This window comes from Ranitomeya imitator, chromosome 1, assembly GCF_032444005.1.
Source record: "Ranitomeya imitator isolate aRanImi1 chromosome 1, aRanImi1.pri, whole genome shotgun sequence".
In the NCBI taxonomy this organism is placed as follows: Eukaryota; Metazoa; Chordata; class Amphibia; order Anura; family Dendrobatidae; genus Ranitomeya; species Ranitomeya imitator.
This window is the reverse complement of record NC_091282.1, coordinates 171,836,508-171,858,630: the sequence shown is the minus strand read 5'-3', so window position 1 is coordinate 171,858,630 and position 22,123 is coordinate 171,836,508. Positions and strand designations below refer to the sequence as shown.

The following is a 22,123-nucleotide window of genomic DNA, read 5'->3' as shown; positions in this document are numbered from 1 at the left end:
CCTTTTTAGCATGTGTTTAAGTTCTGTGTTCATCCATCCTAGTTTCCTTAAATGCTTTGTATTCTTCCCTTTTTTTTGAATTGTTAACGATTGTGCTTTGAGAATCTCATTTTTCAAGATTTGCCAACCCTCCTTTTTGTCCTTAAGGATATCCAGCAATTGGATCCCTCCAATTCTCTTTCGGAGTCCCTTAAAATCTGCCTCTCTGCAATCTAACCTTGAAGTCTGAGTCTTCACAGGTCTTCCTAGCATGGCCGTACCTCCTAGGGTCCCAGCCACTCTTACCTCCTCAACCATTTCTTCCCTGATTATAAGGATTTAGATCCAAGGTAGCAGATCCCCTTGTTTTCTCCCCTACCTTTTGGAAGATAAAGTTGTCAGCAAAAGAAGATAAGAATTTGCTTGACCTGTTAGTTTTACCTGAGAGAGATTCCCAACAAATGTCTGAATATTTGAAATCTCCCAAGACCACTATGTCATATTTTTTGGAGAACTTAGCCATTTGATGCATAAAGAATTCATCCATATCTTCAGCTTGCACATGCGGCCTGCAGTAAATGCCTACAATGGTGTCCTTTCCGTTGTTCTCTCCTTGTATTCTTACCCAAACAGTTTCCACAGACCTCCCAGTCTCTGAAGCTTCAATCTCTGCACAGATAGATGTTTTTCTAACATACAATGCGACACCTCCACCTCGTTTATCAAGTCTGTTTCTTGCAAATAAGTTGTATCTTTTTAGTCTTCCAATCATGTGTATTGTTCCACCAAGTTTCAGTGATTCCAATAACATCATATTTCTTCTCCTGTGTTAGTAGTTCCAATTCTCTTTGTTTGTTGCCCATGCTTTGTGCATTTGTATAGAAACATTTTAGTTTGTGATTGGTTTCTCTTCCTGCAATATTTTTATTATTTAGATTTTTTTGTCTTTGTTCTTCCTTTCCACTTCTAATAGCAGAGTTCTCAATAGAAGTTGTCAGGTGTATGACTTTTTCTGGCCTTTCTCTTCCCTTCCCACATTGTTCTAGTTTAAAGTTCTCCTGATGAGTGTAGCAAGGCGAATTCCAAATACATGTTTTCCAGTCTTCGTAAGGTGCACCCCAGTTCTAGCAAGCAGTCCATCGTATAGGTAATTCACTCCGTGATCCAGAAATCCAAATCCTTGCTGATGGCACCATCAACATAGCCAGTTGTTCACCTGCAGAATCTTATTTCACCTCTTTGTTCCATCGCCATCCACTGGAAGACCACCTGCGCTCCCAGTTCTTTCACTTTCTTACCTAAGTTTTCAAAGTCACTGCAGATGGTTTCCAGGTCCTTTCTTGCGGTGTAATTTGTCCCCACATGTATTAGCAGGAATGGGTGGTCGTCTGTAGGTCTGAAGAGTTCTGATATCCTGTCAGACACATCTTTAATTTTTGCACCTGGGAGACAGCACATTTCTCTTGAGGTTATATCCGGTCTGGAGAAAGTGGACTCTGTTCCTCCCAACAGGGAATCCCCCATGACAACAACTCTCCTTTTCGTCTTCACAACATTTTTCTTTCTCCATAAAGGAGGACTCTAAGGGCATGCAAGGTTGTTCTTTGTGGTTAAAGTCTTATCTTGATGTATTTCTTCATTGTTCTCCTGCGTGAGAGCCTTTTACTGGTTCCTGAGCAGTATGGGTGCTGACTGTCTCCCAATCCTCCTGCTTCTCTGGGTCACATGCTTCCATTTCTCTGTTTCTTAAGGTGCACTTCGAATTTCTTCTCTACTGGTAAGTCTGTGAACATGTAGCAAGAAATGCAGCTCACCAAATGGCTCCTGGCCTCAATCTGATTGACCGATCACATCATAATCATGCAAAAGATGCTTAAATATCAGCACCTCCCTCATGATCACTGACGGAGCTCAGCACTACTAATGGCTGAGCTCCTGCAGTAACAGTCAGTGCACTGTGTCCCGCAACACAGCGAAATACTTCCGGGACACTTACTGCACGGGCGCATGCGCAGTAATGCTTTTTGGCTTTGCCCACAGTTGGGCAAAGCATACTGCGCGTGCGCCACCGAAGATTGCATTGCGCACGTGCCAACTATGGCGCTCACATTCTCTAATTCACTAACATATTGCAGACAACAGGGACGGACGGGGTGGAGAAATGAAGAGGAAACGCCGCTCATCGGTAAAAACTCATTTAAATATCCCGCCAATTTGAGGTGACAGGTTCCCTTTAAAGGGATTCTCCAGGACTAGTTTAGTTTTTAATTATGAGCCATAATATTATTATAATTACATATTGTGAGCCCTCCTCATGTACAGCACCATGAAATCAGTGGTGCTATATAAATAAATAATAATAATAAAACCGTTTTTTGCTGCAGATTGTCGCTATAGCTGCAGGCAAATTCTGTTGTAATTTTATTTCTTAGGGACAGGTTTCCTTTTAACCCTTTCACTTGTGAGGTGACACTTCAATAGCCAAGGCCATATGAGATACGTCCTGGCTACTAATACTGTACCCATATTTCAGTCTGAATTAAAAAATAAACTCTTTACTGAATGGCAAATTGATAAGAGTTACAGTAGATGCGGGTACACAGTTTTATGAACGTTTCCTTTAAAACTCGAAGCATTTTCCACTCAGTTTTCATCCTTAGTAGTTTACTTCAGGGTTCTGTATGTCCACTATTTCTCCCTACTTCCCCACAACCCAGCTTTAACACTCCGGTCCTGATTAACAAGTGTCCTTTACTTCTGCTGCGGTTTCGCGTCCTCTTTCCCTTCAGATTGCCCATATGGCTGGTAAAGCTAATGCCCTGGAACTCCTGCCCGGGACACTCTACTCGTCCCATGTATTCAGTCCTGTTTAGGCACATTATTTTCCAGCTTTATAAGCTTGGGATCTTGTGGCTAGTCGTCCTCTCCTAGGACCCGTTTCCGCACTTATGCTCCGGAAATCCCAATCCTTCGTCTTTAGTCTCCTCTCACTTAGTCACCTCAAAATACGGCACTGCTCACCTTAGACCTTCAGATCCACTCATTACGCGCTCTGGGCCCTATTTAATTCTCTGACAGGAAATTGTCACTTTTCCTGTGACCCAGCCCATTCCACTCTGGGCTAGTCCCAAACATCAACTCTATCCCTATGGTCAAACTATACATATTACCAGCATTACTGACATATTACATTACACAACGTTATTTACAAAAAACGCAGGATACAATTCTCACAACATTACGAGGGATACAATTCTCACAACATTACGAGAACGTGATTGGTGTCTTCAGGGAAATGAATGCAGCGGCAACGGCCCACCTCCTTACAACTTCGTCTAGCAAGGGTTAACTAATTGCTGAAAATGACAAATTCACAGGGGTATTTGTGACACCCCTCATTATTACTAATGCTTTCGCTGCTTCACACAACTTTGCAGCTTATATAACCATCTATTTTCTAGCATTGTGTTGTTAACTAGATCCCTTCATGATTCATCATGCGTACTGTTCAAATGAGTACAACCAGATAAAAATACATGTGCTTGTGCGTTCTAAGTACCACTCCTCTGCATGTGGCCTTGGCATCACGCTGTCATTATGTTCAATGGAGAATTATACCTTGCAGAATGACCATGAAGGTAAATGCATGTGTGTTTATCCTAGACACTTTAATAGACTGATAGGTTTAACAGGAGGACATGTTGTTCTGTTAACCATTAAGATTAAGATACTGGTGTTTAAGAAATTGTCATGTACTGTGTCTCTGGAAGCAATGACATTCTGTACTTATAATTATAGCAATGATGATTGCAATGTCTTAATGTATTACGTCGCTGATAACTTTTATTTTTGGTGTAATAATGACCTTTTGCAACATGCTGATTGTCTCTTTGCGTTTTACCAGGAAATTTAAGTTCACTGTGTATGATATAAGCTAATTCTATATAAGAAGATGTTATGATTATAATCTTTATTATTATCAAATAGCTTTTGGCTTAAAAGGGGTATTCGCAAAAAAACACAATGTGGTCTTATAATAATCTACACATCTACCGGTATTTATTAATTTATGAGAAAATAACTCATTTTTCAAATCACCACACTTTGCATATATCAGCCTACTAATGATGCCGTCCAAGTTCCATTTGCCTTTCACTTGCCATTGGAACTGTCCTGTAGCTCCAGGGGTCCTAGTTGATCCTGCTCAATGCAGGCTCTTCCTCGGCTGGCTTCCTGCCAACATTGATGTGCTACGTCTAGTGAAACTTCTTCTGGAAGGGATGAAAGTCACAGAAAGGGTAAGAGCCTCTATTAGGCTATGTTCACATGTTGCGTTTTTGATGCACTTTTTTCTGCCGGCCTAACCTGCTCTCTTGAGGCTATGCGCACACGTTCAGTTTTTTTCGCGGTAAAAACGCTATAAAAACTCATTAAAAACGCATACATTATGCATCCTATCATTTAGAATGCATTCTGCATGTTTTGTCCACTTGATGCGTTTTTTTTCCACGAAAAAATGCATCGCGGTAAAAAAAAGCAGCATGTTCATTAATTTTGCGGATTTTCTGCGTTTTCCCCTCTATTCTATGCATTTGGGAAAAAACGCACCAAAAACGCATAAAAAACGCATGAAAAAAACGCGAAAAAAACCGCATGCGGATTTCTGGCAGAAATGTCCGTTTTTTGTCAGGAAAATTTCTGCAAGAAATCCTGACGTGTGCACATACCCTGACAGTAAGAAACTTGCTTAAAAAAAGCAGGTTTTGCTTACTTTTTGTTTTGCTTTTTTTTGCTGCGTTTTTGTCATGGCACATTCGTCTCAGTGCATATTCAGAAAGTTTAGTGCATAAAAAAATTATTCTACTTCATCAGGTTTTGGCATCGGAAACGCAGCAAGAACTGATACCTGCGTTTTTGAAGCATTTCTTTCAACGTTTTTTGCTTTCAATGGGTTAAAAACGCTGGAAGATGTGACATGCTGCATTTTGCAAATAACATGGTTTTGCACAAAGTACTTAGGATAAAAAAACAAGCTGTGTGCATGAGATTTCTGAGATCTCCAAAACTTTGCTGGTATTGTAAAATGCAGCTGAAAATTTGCTTTAAAAAACGCTGAATTAATGCAACGTATGAACATTGCAGAGTGCATTCCAGGAATCAGTGATGTGCCATTGTGCTGATACCGAAAATAAGAAATGCACTGCAGGATGGGGCTGTATATACAGTGAGCTGATATTAGAGATATATTGCAGGATGAGCTGAATATGGAGGGGACAGAAAGGAAAGATATAATACAAGCTGTATATAAAGGGAACGGAAATTAGATATATACTGGAAGATAGAACGGTTATAGAGGGGACAGAAAGGAGAGATATACTACAAGATGGGCTGTATATATAGAGGGGACAGAAAAGAAAGTTGTACTAGAGAATGGTCTGTAAAAAGAGGGGATAAAATGAGAGAAATACTGCAGTATGGAGCTCTATTTTCAGGGCCTCAGAAAAGTTGAGATTTGTTTGTTAATGTTGCAGACAGACAGTAATGTGAAACTGCAAATGCTGCTCTATTGATGCACAAAGCAGAGGATTATCTTCTGTAGTATGTATCAACAGAGCAGTATTTCCAGTTTTAAATCACTGACCAGCACTGTTGTGAAAAAGTGCAGGAAAGTCGAGTTCCGCTAGAAGTAGCCAATGGCGTAAAATCACATTGCGGCTTTATTGATATAGATGGCAGAATTTAAAACAGGGTACCATATAGGAGCAGAGAATATGCAGAAGCATTAGGTATATAATACACGTACATTAGCTTCATGATCATTTAGAAAGTTGGGTCTTGTCAGAAGTGCACAGGAGAAGTGCAGCATTGAGGAGAAGCAAGTGTTGCTAGGAAATGTAGTTTTAGCTCATAAGAATAGGACTGCCCATTCTGCTATCTAAAGCTCCAATAGAGATTTAAAAAAGACATAAAGGTACAAGAAAGACAGTTTGTGATGGGCATAGTCTGTACATTAACAATAATCATTTATTGCGCTTTGTAAAAAAATAATTTGATTTCTACGAATGCTCATTTCTTTATAATCAGTGGGGCTCCTTTGTTTTGAATGGAAAACTTCTGATTAAAGGAAAAAATAGTTAAGTGTTAAAAGGAATTCTGTTGCCATAATTCTAAATTTTTAATGGCTAAGGTATAATTACTGTGAATTTCAAGGAATGAAGATAGTGATTTTAATGCTAAAGAATGGGGAATGCTAGGATAAAGTCCAACAACATCACAAGAAAGCCACTGACATTGTTTTAACCATGATGTTCCATTCAAGGAACAAATTAACATGTTTTGTATCCCTCAGAGATATAAAAAAAAGTTGCACTCTATCGTGCTAAAGCATGTCAATGTGAAATACAGGAGTATCTCACAAAATTAGAATATCATCAAAAAGTTAATTTATTTCAGTTCTTCAATACAAAAAGTGCAACTCCTATATTGTATAGAGTCATTACAGAGTGATCTATTTCAAGTGTTTATTTCTGTTAATGTTGATGATTATGGCTTACAGCCAATGAAAACCCCAAAGTCATTATCTCAGTAAGTTAGAATACATTATAACAGCAGCATGAAAAATGAAATGATTTTAAAATCCGAAATGTTGGCCTACTGAAATGTATGTTCAGTAAATGCACTCATTAATTGGTCGGGACTCATTTAGCATCAATTACTGCTCAGCAGACAGTATCACACAGGATAGGATTAGATACACAGCCCAGTATCACACAGGATAGGATTAGATACACAGCCCAGTATCACACAGGATAGGATTAGATACACAGCCCATTATCACACAGGATAGGATTAGATACACAGCTCAGCAGACTGTATCACAGGATAGGATTAGATACACAGCCCAGTATCACACAGGATAGGATTAGATACACAGCTCAGCAGACTGTATCACATAGGGTAGGATTAGATGCACTGCTCAGCACACAGTATCACACAGGAGAGGATTAGATACACAGCTCAGCAGACAGTATCACACAGGATAGGATTAGATACACGGCTCAGCAGACTGTATCACACAGGATAGGATCAGATACATGGCTCAGCAGACTGTATCACGCAAGATAGGATTAGATACACATCTCAGCAAATCGTATTGCACAGGATAGAATTAGAAACATGGCTCAGCACACAGTATCACACAGGATAGGATTAGATACACAGCTCAGCAGACAGTTTCACACAGGATAGGATTAGAGACACAGCTCAGCAGACAGTATCACACAGGATAGGATTAGATACACAGCTCAGCAGATGGTATCACACAGGATAGGATTAGATACAGCTAACAGGATGTGCCAAAGGAGAGGACCTTTTCATTCCAAGAATTCCACTCATTCCATCTGATTTGCCTTTTTGATTTTAAACACCTCCAGTTTCCACTTCGACTGGCTTTTGCAGTGTCCATTAACAAGGCTCAGGGACAGTCCTTGAAAGTAGTAGGGATCGATTTGCAATCTCCATGCTTTTCTCATGGTCAACTTTACGTGGCCTGTTCAAGAGTTGGAACTGCCAAAAATCTGTTCATCTTTGCACCAGAAGGAAAAACCAAAAATGTTGTTTATCAAAAGGCTCTTGAATGAGTTGAAAATAAAATACTTTCAATACTTAGGTAATCGTTTAGTTAATTTGCATTGCAAATCTCTAGTGTTGAATATATGACGTGAAATGTTTTTATGTGCAATATAATCATTATATTTTGTTATAACTAACCACAGTTAGTTACTATGCCTGGGCAACACCGGGCTCTTCAGCTAGTTGTATATATATTCTTGAAATGTACTGCTAAAAGTTTCACTGGCATTAATGAAGAATAATAGGTATGAAAAACATGGTCAACAATACTTTTAGTATGTAAAAAAAATGCAATATTCCGTAAATTGGACAAAACATAGTCAAAAGAGTGTTTTTTAAATACATCTTGAATATTTTAGTCTATGGGTGCATTTATATCTAATGACAGTTTTCATGCATATACTGTTCATCCATTGGCATGCATTGTGTAAATGTGACCGTGCCCTTAAAGTAACACCTCACTGAACATTTTTTTTCCATTATGTCTTTCAGGAAACTCAGAAGAAACTCGTTCAGTAGATCTCACTTCACGGTCTGAAAGTAAAGATAAAGGATTATATACAGAGAGTTTTCACTCAGCCTCATGGATATTTCGAGGTGATGACTGCAGCCCTGACAACAGTCCACGATGTCTCAGCAAAAGACCAAGATCCGTAGCGGGTAATTATGTATAACACGTTGATCAGCTCCTCTTGATTTTGGTGGAGCCGCTGCCACTATGCTGTTGACAGAGTTGTGCCGTTCTGCTCCATCAACTGCAAAATGGCCGTCAGACCCTATCTGAATGAATAGGGATGGATTTGAAGTACCCCACTGTGGCCACTATATAGTTTCTGGAGCTGTGCTGTCTTACTCCACAACTGATGACAACTGACCACATTCTGACACTGGCAACAGCTAATCGGGCGGAGAGGGGGTGATGGGTTCTTGCACCCCCACCAATTTGATATTGATGACCTATCACAAGGATAGGCCACCAATATAAAAGTACCAGACAACCCCTTTAAAAACGCTGTCCCTTTATATAAATATTGCAGAACATCTGGCTCTGCCATGAAAGTCTGAGTCATTGAGATTTGAGCACGGTACTTCTACTATAGTCATCAGATCTCAATGATTAGGAACATGACCACTGGGATAACCTCTACTAACTCTAAGAATAGGGGTGACGTTCTTCTCAGGTATGGTATAATCCGAATAGCAATTTGCATACATTCCATAAGACAAATCAGTTTTAAATATATGCAGATATCTTATTGACTTCTGTTGTCCTCATTTTTCTGACATGGTGATCCTTTGAGCATAGCCAGCTGTTATTATTGTAATCCATTATTTTAATTAATTCCATTTTCCATTCCTTGACAGTTGACCTGGATACATAGGGAAAAATACTTAGGATTCAAATTGGCTTCTTTTCCCAGTTGTAGCAGTAGATGAATAAACTCTGAATATGTATTCCCTTTTGAACAGTTCGTGAGCGCACTGTGAGGATTGCAAAAGGTACAGGCGACTACCCATGGGGATTTCGGATCCAATTTTCAAAGCCTATTCTGGTTACTGAAGTTGATACAAGTAAGCGCATTATTTATTGTCAAAAAGAATAGCTTAGTTTATGACCAAGATGTATGTGTGTGATATAATTAGAGACATCGCAGTATCTAGGTGTTATATTATAATTCTCCATGCCTGGGCAAAATAGAGATCTTGCAAGAGCTCTGCAGAAATCTCCCTATTAAGAAAACACGCACATTCAGCAAATCTGGATATTTTATAGTATGCCAATTCAGTGACGGGTTTTAGTCATTTAAAGGGGCTCTGTCACTCCCTCCAGCCGTTATAAACTAAAAGAGCCACCTTGTGCAGCAGTAATGCTGCATTCTAACAAGGTGGCTCTTTTAGTTTTTGGTGCAGTTATTGCCAAAATAAAGCGTTTTATAATTTCGCCAAAATACCTTTCTTTAGACAGGGAGGCAGGTCTTAACCCCCCTGCTGGAAATGCCACACTGCCGTCACTCAAATCTTCTGTCACTAGGTCAAAAGTGAGCAGTGAAAGCCTTTGTTACTCCCAATGATGGCGCATTTGGATTTGTGGACCCAGTGTGCCACAGGGTCGGGCATGTGTAAGAAGAGGCGTAGCTAGGCAGCTACGAGATGTTCGCTGGAGATCCTGATGGTGGTAACAGACTGGGCTGCAGATAGCCACCAGGTACCACTCCAAGTCAGATCCCGGTACTGTAGTTCATGACCCCAGGGGTCAGGTTCACTGACATGGACTATGTTCAGACACATCGATCTAGGATACAGGATAAGGGACCTGCCACACACAGACTGGGGGGCAATGCTCAGGAATTGGCTGCACCCTGACTAGGGGACTTCGGACTCAGGACTGGCCGCACAGGGACCAGGAGACTTCAGATTCAGGACTGGCTGCACTGGTATCAGGGGACAGGACTGGACCAGGTGAGCAAGTTCAGGCACTGGCCACCCATGGGACAGGGGAGCAGGTTCAGACATTGGCCACACCAGTACCAGGGGACCTCACAACTCATTAGTAGGAGAAACTACACAGTAATGAATATTGTTGCTTCGGTGACTCCCTAAGGGAATGGGAGTATTTTATACAGGATGACTCCCAGCAGTTGGCTGAGAGTCATCTTGCAAGCAGGTGTACGCTGATACTAAATGCCTCCTAGCTGTTGTCTGGGGGCATTTATCTATGCGCACATGCTTCCCCTTTCAGAACGGGGGAACACTCACGCTCGCACACTAGGCACACCACTAAGAAATGTGGAGTGTAAAAGGAGGACACATGCCAGCAGACGGGTACCAGGCAGGGGGCCAGAGTAGTGACTATGCCAACGTCCCTGCATGGAGAGGGGAGGGAGACCATGGCTGGCAATAGTGTCACAGCTTTCATTGCAGTTGTAAGGATTACTCGGGATTTGGATGTTTCGTCCCCAGCAGTTCGCCCCCAGCAATTCATCCCCAGCAGTTCGCCCCCCCGGTACATTTACTTCACCTATTTGAAATTATACCATCCAGCTGCCATACCTTCACCCCAGAGGACCCCTTTAAGCAGCATCGGTCCCTACTACTCGAATACCACAGGTGGCGTCACAAACAAACTTTATTCTTAAACTCCCTTTAAAGACCTTTCCCTTTACTTGGGCACCCAGGGCCACGGACCGGGTCGCAGCCACCGTGACGTCCCCTTCAAGTACCGTACCCGGTACCGAGTATCTAACTGCCCTGGTGGGCGACTCAACTTGGTGTCACGAACAGGATGTATCCGGGGTGAACTGCTGGGGGTGAAACATCCTATAACATATTATAACACAAATCCCTTACTGTATTGTTTGGGATTTCTGATTTAATATAGAGGGCAGCGGTGAGGGGCTGGAGTTGGAGCGCATAGGTTTTGGTGGTTGATGGGTGGTTGGGAGTAGTCGAAGGAGAGTCCGGCTGGTAGTGAAGCTGCGGATCCTTGGAGAAAGTCTGAATAGGGAGGTACGACTCTGGATCTACTATATTGTTAGTGACTCTGGGACTTGTTGTTCGGCTTGACATAGGCCTACTTGGTGAGGACAACCAATCACCTTTCTACTTCAGTTTCAGGATGTACCAGTGCTATCTGAGATATGAATACATATGTGCATATATAAATAGCCGTATAGAGGTCCAGTTAGGGTAAAAGGCCTAGTCTGTAAGAGACACTTCGAAAACTGTGCCGAGTAGGCGAAGTACTGGCACAACACTGTTGTTTTATTGATTTATGCATAGAAAGGGTTAATCGTCTTGTATTTCCTCGCATATAACTGTTAATTCTGTTCTCCAACATAAGGGTAAGTTCACGCAGGGCGTTTTTGCTGTGCTTTTTTGCTGCATTTTTTTAATTCTAATTTTCAGCTGCTTTTTACAGTACCAGCCTATGAGATTTCAGAAATCTCATGCACACACATTGGGTTTTTGTGTGTTCATTATATTGTGCTTTGCAGCGTTTTTTTTATATAGGGCATGTCACTTCTTTCAGCGTTTTTCACCCATTGACTTGAATGGGTGGTGAAAAAACGCTGCAAATACGCTAGGTTGACTTTTCTTGCAGCGTATTTGCTTCAGAAAAGTCGAGGAGAGCCGGATATGACGTCACATTCGGCTCTGCTACATCTAGATGACAGGCTGCATGATACGTTCATGCAGCCTGTCATCCAGCAGCGGATCCCCCATTCACTTGAATGGGGGGTCCGACATTAGTGTTTAAAACGCTGTCATATGCATGACAGTGCGGGAAACACCTCTTCTGATCGGCGGTGAAATCCTCCCCACCGGCCAGAGAGCCGCCGCTCCCCGCTGTCAGAAGACAGCGTGAGCGCTCAGTTGTGATTGGAGGTGTAAACTTCACCTTCGATCACTGATGTCAGCTGATGGGACTACTGTTCCCATCATCTGACACCTACAGCTGCTAATTACAGTGAGAGAAGGAGCGGCGGATGGGAGTTTTCATCTGCCGCTCCTGCGCTATAAATAATAAAATTAAAAAAAACAGTGTGGGTTCCTCCCTAATTTTGATAACCAGCCAGACAAAACTCACAGCTGGGGGCTGCTGCTGTTAGCTTCAGCAAGGCTAGTTATCAAGAATAGAGGGGTCCTCACGCTTTTTAAAAAAAAAAATTTAAATAAATAATTCTAAAAAAATGGCGTGGGGTCCCCCCCATTTTTGACAACCAGCCTTGCTAAAGCTCACAGCTGGGGTATGGTATTCTCAGGCTGGTAAGGGGCCATGGATATTGGCCCCCAGCCTAAAAATAGCAGCCCGCAGCTGCCTAGAAAAGGCGCCAATTCTGGTGCTTTGCCCACCTCTTCCCACTTGCCCTGTAGCTGTGGCAAGTGGGGTAATGAGGGGTTAATGTCGCCTTGCTACTGTAAGGTGACATGAAACCTGCTTAGTAATGGAGAGGTGTCAATAAGACACCTATCTATTACTAATCCTATAGTAATTAAAGGGTTAAATAAGCACACACACACACACACACACACACACACACATGCAGAAAAAAGTCTTAATGAAATAAAACACCACACAGTTTTGACCATATTTTTATTGTTCTGCCATTCCAAAGCGAAGCCCTCGATCTTCTTTAATAAAAGTAAAATAAAAAAGCAAAAGTATACTCCCTGATCCGTCGCAGTCCTATATATCGAGTGTCCCACGCAGTATCTATTCTATCAATCTATTCTATTCTATCTATTCTATCAATCTGTCTATTCTCTCAATCTGTCTATCTATTCTATCTATTCATTCTATCTACAGGAAGTTTTTTTTTTTTTCGTGTGCACTCAACTTTATTGGCATGCATAAAGAGAAAACAAAACGCATGAAAAAAACGCCACAAAAAATGCACCAAAAATGCACCTAAACATGCGTTTTTGGCGCGGCTTTTTTCCTGCCAAGATGATCAGGTTTTGCTGCAGAAAAAAAAAACGCAGCAAAAACGCCCAGTGTGAACTTACCCTTAAAGTGTACCTGCGTATATACTCTTAGTCGGTGTTATTGAGAGTAACTGCTGTCATTGTACTTGTTTCTTATACACTGTTTGTATATCCAACCCTTTGTTTTATAAACTGGTTAGTAAATATTCAGATTGTATTATCTAGTTTTTGTGCGTGTCTGCTGATTGTTGCTGTGCCCCTCGTCTTGTAGCCGTCCCTCGTCCACGTTATACAGTCCAGGGTTACCATTAGGATAAATGACCGACCATGTAATGCAAAGTCATCTCAAGTATTTTAAAACTGGAGCCATTCAAAGAGAACAATTCTTCATTTTGGCTCATATAGGGGCATCCCATTAGACAAGTCCCATAAAGCAGAGCAAAAAATTATAACACATTATTGCAACTTATTTGTTTTATTATTAGTGACTCTAGATGTTCTTGTACCCGATGTGAAAATTCTCTTTGGCAGCCCCTCGTATACATATATTAGGTGGTTTGAGTGGTCGTCATGTAATCATTCATATGCAGTTTGCATTCTTAGGCTATTTGCACACGTAGGAAAAGAGGTGCAGAATTTTCTGCACAAAATCCGCATCTCCTGGCAGAATCCGCAGCTGCGGATTTGCCGCTGTTTTTATCCGGATTTTGTGCGTTTTTATGCGGAATTGACGCGGATTTTGTGCGGATTTTGTGCGGTTTTTGCCACTGCTGTATTTTAACATGGAGGGGTGCAGAAACGCTGCAGATCCGCACAAAACAAGTGACATGCACTTCTTTGAAATCCGCAGCAATTCCGCACTGATTTTTCCGCACCATCTGCACAGCTTTTTTTCCCCCATAGAATAGCATTATACTGTACATCACAGTGCGGATCTGCAGCATTTCTGCATGGAAAAATTCGCTGCGGATCCGCAGCAAATCCTCATCGTGTGCACATAGCCTTACAGTCATGTGCCAACTAGTTTCTGATACTGATTCTCTCAATGTTCAATGAAAAATGACGTCCTCCACTTCATTGAGGGAAGTAGTAAGAGAAGCTATTTGGCATGTGACCATAAGTATGACACTCGCGAATGAGTAGTCACGTGATGACTTCTGCAATCAGCGAGCAAAGCTGAAATCTGTTACTGCTAAAAATTACACACTATTAGCATTTGGTATGCTATAGAGCTTGGCAAAAATTGCTCTGCCTCAGAATACTCCTTTAATCTATATGTCCAGGCTTATATGTTAAACAGAGGTCATAAAGTTCATATGAGAACATTTTCCAAGATTTTTTGGTTTATTCCATAGGCTTCCTGACATATACAATAACAAACTTTTATTCACCTATGCAAGTCTAGTGCTGCCTCTCACATTGCTGGTCCGATCTTCGTTGATAGGCTGCAATGTTGACGTCATGACTTCAGCTCACATGAGCGTTGCAGCCAATCCCTAGGCTCAGTGTTTTGGGGCTGACTATCTCAGCTTTACCTCTGAGCCCAGTTATTGCTTGCAGCAGTCATGTGAGCTGCAATATATATATACTCACACTCACAACACACACAAACACTGTACATATACAAACACATTTCAGAATTTTGTCCACTTTTAATAACATATACAAATCATTTGAGAAACAAACTGTAATCAATTTGTGGGGGGAAATAAAAATAACAAAACTAAAATAATGTGGCTACAAAAGTGTGAACCCCGTCTTATATTTGGGGATGTGGTTGTGTTTAGAATAAGCCAATCACATTAAAACTCAAGTTAAATAGTAATAGCAGCAGCACACAGTTATCATATACAGTAGGGTGCCAAGGAAAAATGAACTTTGCAAATTGGTAAGTCTTACCCCTCAAATCTGTTCCTTTTGGCATAAGGTTTCACCACGTAAAATGTGTTGACATTAAATTTAGATTTACCACTTGCTCAAGGCATGTGAATTATTCCATGTTTCTCATTTTCCAAAATATTTTACGCACGATAACCACTCAGTTTGTCATCATATCTTTAACTGCCACCTCACCAACAACCCGAGCGGCCGCCTCACCACCACACGAGCTGTCACCTCACCACCACACGAGCTGTCGCCTCACCACCACTAGAGCTGCCGCATCCCCGACCTTCTGTCTCTTCCCCAGTATCCTGTAGAATGTAAGTCCGCAAGGACAGGGTCCTCTCCCCTCTATAAATTTGTGTACTGTAAATGATATCTATAACCCTGTATGTAACCCCTTTCTCATGTACAGCACCATGGAATTAATAAAGAGAGGATGTACTATAGTGTACTATGGCCCACAAACCTATACCAAATAGAAAAGCTCTGTGGGTAGCAAACAATATTTAGCTCAATAAATGTGGCTCCACGAGGTGGTCTGCTCAAAAAATACCAAACCCCACTAGTACACCAGGGGACGCATGCCCCAATCCAAATATTGTTTGCTACCCACAGAGCTTTTCTATTTTGTATAGGTTTGTGGGCCATAGTACACTATAGTACATCCTCTCTTTATCTAAATGGACAATGGGTTTGTGTCCTCTCTTATTGTAATGTATTTTTATGTATATTTGCTGTGCAGTGTTGTACATTCTGTTATGGTATTTACCTGTTATTTGTATGGACCCAGGTTTCATTGGGGTTTTTTAAATGTTTTTATGTTTTTGTGTGGTGTTCCTTAAATAAAGATATTTTTGTATATTTTCTATATTGATATGGTGATCCCAATTTGTATGCATACACTTTGCTCTGCTGGTCTCTATGTATCAGTACTTAGTAGCAGTTTAGCAGTCAGTTCAGTTTTTCACGTAAATATAATTACCGTATATACTCGAGTATAAGCCAAGAACTTCAGCCCATTTTTTTAGGCTGAAATTGCCCCTCTCGGCTTATACTCGAGTCATACCCAGGGGTCGGCAGGGGAGGGGGAGCAGAGCTGTCTAATAATACTCACCTGATCCTGGCGCGGTCCCTGCATGTCCCTGGTTCTCCGGCGCCGGCAGCTTCTTCCTGTAGTGAGCGGTCACATGGTTCCGCTCATTACAGTAATGAATATGGACTCCCATGGGGTGGAGCCACATATTCATTACTGTAATGAGCGGTACCATGTGACCGTTTACTACAGGAAGAAGCTGCCAGCGCCGGAGAACCAGGGACTGCACCGCACCAGGAGCAGGTGAGTATAATGCAGTGCGCGATATTCACCTGTTCCCCGTTCCACCGACGGCCGCCGCTGTGTCTTCCCCATCCTCTGTAGTGACGCTCAGGTCAGAGGGCATGTTACCTGAACGTAATCTGATCGGTAAACGGCATAACATACCATACATAACACAGGATATGCATGACAATAAATACTAAACAAACATTTAAAATTGCAATATGATGTGCCATTGAGCAACCAGTAAATGATAACTAATCTTAAAAAAAGAAAATTATAAAATATCTATGACCAAAAAGGAACCAAATTAGGAGGTAAGACCTTCAAAAACTTGCTACTTAATTTTTTACCATGCATTTCCTTGGCACCCTAATATATAATGATTCGGATTAACCCCATATAAAGTAAAGCTGTTCTAGCAGGATTTTCCTGACATTTTCTGCAAATTGCCTCTTCAGAGAGGAAGAGGACTAGAACTCTAGTGCCACCTATTGGAAGTAGCAATCCTAAAAGTCCATGTGGACCCTTTAACGAGCCTTGTCACATGACTTAAGATAAAAGCCAAACCAGAATCTCAACAGAATCTGACATTTTCTGAAATTTGTCCCTGGAGACTGCTAAGAGGCCTACATCAACATTAAAGGAGCTGCAGGCATTTCTTGGAGGTATTGGTTGTGTACTGCATGTGACAACAATCTCCCATATTTTTCTTATGTTTGGCCTGTGGAGTAGGTTGGTCCAATTAAAGGTTTTTTTTTATTTTACAAAGAAAAACACCAAGTTCGGTTATGTTTTACCAAAACCTACATCAAGCTTGCCAAAGCATTTGGTCTGAATGAGATCAAGGTTGACCTTTTTGGCCATAATTCCAAATGGTATATGTGACGCAAAGCTAGCACTGTGTATCACTAAAAGTACATTGTTTCTTTGATTTCTTGGAGTGTTTGCCTTCCCAACATTCTTGCCTCCTCTGCAGCGAAGCAGTGAACAGCGTGATCACACTGCTGCATGTTGTCTCGAGCATGGAAGGCTGGCGCTTAGAGCTTCAATTGTATTGGCATCTGAAAGACGCAAGTACAATTAACAGCAGCGCTCCATAATTATAATGGTTCTCCGAGTCAACTGTCCATTTAATAACTGGTTTGGAGAATAGCCAGTCCCACTCCCTAGAAACAGCAAAATGCTTATATGTCTATTTCAGCTGCATGCTGGTTCTTTATGATGAGTCCTGGTATACTAAAGATATAGGTGGATTTACTCCGTAAAATGCTTCCAACAAAGGCTTCACTACATGACGAGACACACATATTTCTATGCTTGACTGGCTTTTATATTTACTTGTAGGATTGTTAGATTTGTCTTTAATGCCATCTGTTTCTTCATTCAAATCATGTATATAAAACAGATGGTGCTGCAGAAGAAGCTGGACTTCAGGTTGGAGATATAGTAATGGCTGTAAATGGAACTGACGTCACTAGCATTCCTCACTCTGAAGCTGCAAGTTTAGCAAGGCAAGGTAAGCATGAGAACCTATATGGAGAGATTTAGAGATCTCATGTGATTGTATCCACTAAATATGTTGCGTTTGGTTTGATAGGTTTGCTCCCATGTTGTCTGTTCAGGAGGGAACTACTTCTTCTAGACTTTTTGATTGCTAAGCGGTGGGAGCTCCTTCTTGGTTGACAGTTCAAGCTACCAGCATTATTGCTGCACTTGCCCAAACTGTGCTCTCCCCATGTTGATACTTGAAGTAGGTGTGCCCCTGCAGCATTGGGGGGAGTACCATAGAGCTGAAGACGGCAGAGATCGGAAGCTAACAGAGTACTCCACAGATCCTGGCCAGATTCAGTGAAAAAAAGAAAGAGAGAGAGAGAGAGGTGCTCCCTAAAGCAATGAACTGAAAAAATAAATACAGCACATTTATAATTTTCCTTGTCTTCTAAGTCCAAAATCATAAATAGCATCTCAATGTTGGGGATCCATAATGTTCCAAAAGAGCTGCTGTTCCTGTGTATGTCCTCCTCAAATTGGACAAGAAAGTTGTATTGTCATTTGTCCTCATAATATTGATCGGGCCTTGCCCACGGTGTAGTATATAACAATGTGTATTTTACAATATGGTATATCAATCTGCACCAGCTTCGGTGCAGTGTTCACATCATCTATAACCAGTTAATGGTAAAATATAAAATTTGAATTAACTATGGAAAGTATGGGAATGCTAATGACTAGGTAATTAAAAAATGCTTATTTTAGAAGCAGTTTCCAACATATGACAATAACCCTTTAAAGACTTCATGCTAAACAATGAAGGATCCAACGTCATCCTCAATTTGACTGTTTGCAAACTTTTTTTAAAAAGTCATTTTTCAGTATATGATGGCTGCAGCCTTGTTTTTTTCTCACTCGATTCTCTTCAAGGAATTTGCATTGCTAAGCTCCTTATGAATGAGAGAAGAAGACAGGCTCTTCCAGCTATCATACTGATCACCACATTATCCGTAAACCTTAGTATATAGGTGCTGACCACTGTGCTATCTCTAAAGTGTAGGGTTGATTCCTACAAAAAAATTATATATTGCTGACCATAAAACATGATGCTGATACACAGGGGTGGGTTCAAACATTATTATTTCTGAGATCTGATTATAACATATAGTCCTCAAATACATGCCTTGGTTCCAATCAAAGTACAGTGGTGTATGTCAAGTCATGGGAAAGAGAAGTAAACCATTTCAGTGTGCCATAATGTAATTTATACAATATACATTTGGTTCCAGGCAGTAGGGAATCCATATACCTGAGTAGATAAAATTAATGTTTAAAACAAAATTATTAAAAACATCTTCATCGGCGTATTTTCTATAAAAGATTAGGCAAAAGGTCTACAAGACATGGGACTTATTATGCATTTCGAGCCCTTGATCTCCCTGGTTCTTAGCCATAACTAGCTAGATATATTCTGTATTCAGTCAATTTATTCAACAAGAATGCTGAATAGGACTGAATTGTAAACTGTCCTGAAAGGGCCGTAGTGAAGCCTCTCGTCCTACAGTGTCTGCAGAAGTTAAGCCCATCTACTTCAGCAGCTTCACTAAGATGCAGTTAAAGGGAACCTGTCACCCCCCCCCCCCCCCCCCCAGGCGTTTGAAACTAAAAGAGCCACCTTGTGCAGCAGTAATGCTGCATTCTGACAAGGTGGCTCTTTTAGTTATTGGTGCTGTAAATACAGAAATAATCCGATTTGTAATTTGTCCGAAATACCTGTCTTCAGTCCTGGAGGCAGGTCTTTCCCCCCCCCTGCTGCAGACGCCTCACAGCCGTCGCTCAAGTCTTCTTGGCGCCGGGCGCAGCCTCATCAGCGCTGTTTGTTTTGTAATCTGCCGGCGCCTGCGCTCTTTTGTCTTGCCTGGGGCAGGCACAGTGAGTGCTGCCTGTCTGTCCTCATATGCAGTCTCACTGACTGTGCCTGTGCGGCAGTGTCTTATGATTTATTCACACTGCGGGGCTGGGATTCCTGGGCATGCGCACTGCGACCTGGGTGAGTGGCTTAGACACGCAGTGCGCATGCCCAGAAATCCCAGCCCCGCAATGTGAATAAATCATAAGACACTGAGGGGCTGGGATTTACAAGCAGGGCGGACGCACAGGCGCAGTCATTGAGACTGCATATGAGGACAGGCGGGCAGCGCTCACTGCGCCTGCCCCAGGCAAGACAAAAGAGCACAGGCACCGGCAGATTTAAAAAAAAAACAGAACTGAGGAGGCGGCGCCCGGCGCCAAGAAGACTTGAGTGACGGCAGTGTGGCGTCTGCAGCAAGGGGGGAAAGGCCTGCCTTCAGGACTGAAGACAGGTATTTCGGACAAATTACAAAACGGATTATTTCTGCATTTAGAGCACCAATAACTAAAAGAGCCACCTTGTCAGAATGCAGCATTACTGCTGCACAAGGTGGCTCTTTTAGTTTCAAACGCCTGGGGGGGTGACAGGTTCCCTTTAAATGAGATTTCAGAAGTCAAACCTCACAGAATGATGCCCCCACATTGCCTCCAACAAAACAACAGTGTCACATACACAGTATAATACCCCTACTGTCCATCACACTGTATCATGGTGCCATTATCCATAGTATGATACCCATACATTCTCTCCACACAAAATAATACCATCACCATTCCCCAAGAAAATATGCCCCCCACACTGTATAATGCCTTCACAAAACCCCCCATAACCATTTTAGTGTCCTCAACAATATGGATTCCCCACAGTGCTCTTAAAGTCTACCCACACAAAGTATATTTCCCCCATAGTCCTCTTCACACACTCAATATGATGTCTTTAGTGCCTACCCCAGAAACTATGATGTCCCATGCATGCATCCCATTTGCCTGTAAGTCCTTTCATATCGCTACTCCTTGGCTACTAGGTGCTGTCTGTTGCCATTCCTGTGACTTGTGAATAGTAAGTGACCTGAATGTATTTGCTTTGTTCTTCATTCTCTACCCAAGCATAATGGTGGTGCATGGATCCCATGGTTCCTTGCTCCGCCATAAGTGTTCAAGGACACATATACAGTGGGGAAAAAAGTATTTAACACACTGCCAATTCGATTTTGCAAATTTTACCACTTACAAAAAATGAAGAGGTCTGTAATTTTTATCGTAGATACACTTCACTTGTGAGAGACAGAATAAAAAAAAAAATCTGAAAATCACATTGAATGATTTCTGCATAATTAATTTTCAATTTAATTTCATAAAATTAGTATTTGATACAATAGAAAAACAGAACTTGGTAGAAGAAACCTTTGTTTGCAATTACAGAAGTCAGACCTTTCCTGTAGTTCTTAACCAAGTTTGCACACACTGCAACAGGGATTTTAACCCACTCCTCTATCCAGGTCTTCTTCAGATCTTTCAGATTTCAGGGCTGTAGCAGGCAACATTAAGTTTTAGCTCCCTCCAATGATTCACGTCTGGAGACTGGCTAGGCCACTCCAGGACACTGAAAAGCTTCTTACGGAGCCACTCCTTAGTTGTTCTGACTGTGTGTTTCAGGTCATTGTCATGCTGGAAGACCCAGCCTTAACCCATTTTTAATACTCTTACTGAAGGAAGTTGAATGTTGGCCAAAATCTAGCGATACATGACCATATGCAATCTCCTTTCAGTATGGTGCAGTCGTACTGTCCCCATTGCAGAAAATCACCTCCAAAGAATGATGTTTCCCTCATCATGCTTCATGGTTGGGACGTGCTCTTGGGGTTATACCCACATCCTTATTCATCCTCCAAAAAAGTTCTATTTTGGTCACATGTTACCACATGTGACCAGAGTTCGCCATCTGGATGATCATTGGCGAACTTCAAATGGGGCTGCTCAGACTAGCACAAGAGCAGCCCCATTTGAAGTTCGCCAATGATCATCCAGATGGTCATTGGCGAACTTCAAATGGGGCTGCTCATGTGCTAGTATGAGCAGGGGGACCTTGTGTTTCCTGCAGGATTTTATTCCATGACGGCGTAATATGTTACTAACAGTAATGTTTGGGACTGTAGTCCCAGCTCGTCAGGTCATTGACCAGGTCTTCTTGTGTAGTTCTGGGCTGATTTCTGACCATTCTCAAAATCATCCTTACCCCACAAGGCTAGACCTTGCATTCCCAGACCGAGGAAGATTGATAGTCATCTTGTGTTTCTTCCATTTTCTAATTGTGTCATCAGTTGTCTTCTCACCAAGTTGCTTGCCTATTGTCCTGTTGCCCATACCAGCCTTTTGCATGTTTACAATTTTGCCCCTGGTGTCCTTAAACATCACTTTGGTCTTGGGCATGGTGGAGAGGTTGGAGTGTGATTGGTTGAGTGTGTCAACAGGTCTCTCTTG

General features: G+C 41.7%; 1 protein-coding gene across 1 annotated transcript in view; it reads left to right on the top strand.

Moving 5' to 3' along the window:
- LOC138665197 (uncharacterized) overlaps positions 1–22,123 on the top strand; it is a 135,491-nt gene that overhangs the window by 35,441 nt on the left and 77,927 nt on the right. Inside the window, exons 6-8 of the mRNA XM_069752477.1 lie at positions 8,104–8,271; positions 9,082–9,183; positions 17,646–17,756. Coding sequence (XP_069608578.1) covers positions 8,104–8,271; positions 9,082–9,183; positions 17,646–17,756 — 381 coding nt within the window. The remainder of the gene's footprint in view (positions 1–8,103; positions 8,272–9,081; positions 9,184–17,645; positions 17,757–22,123) is intronic.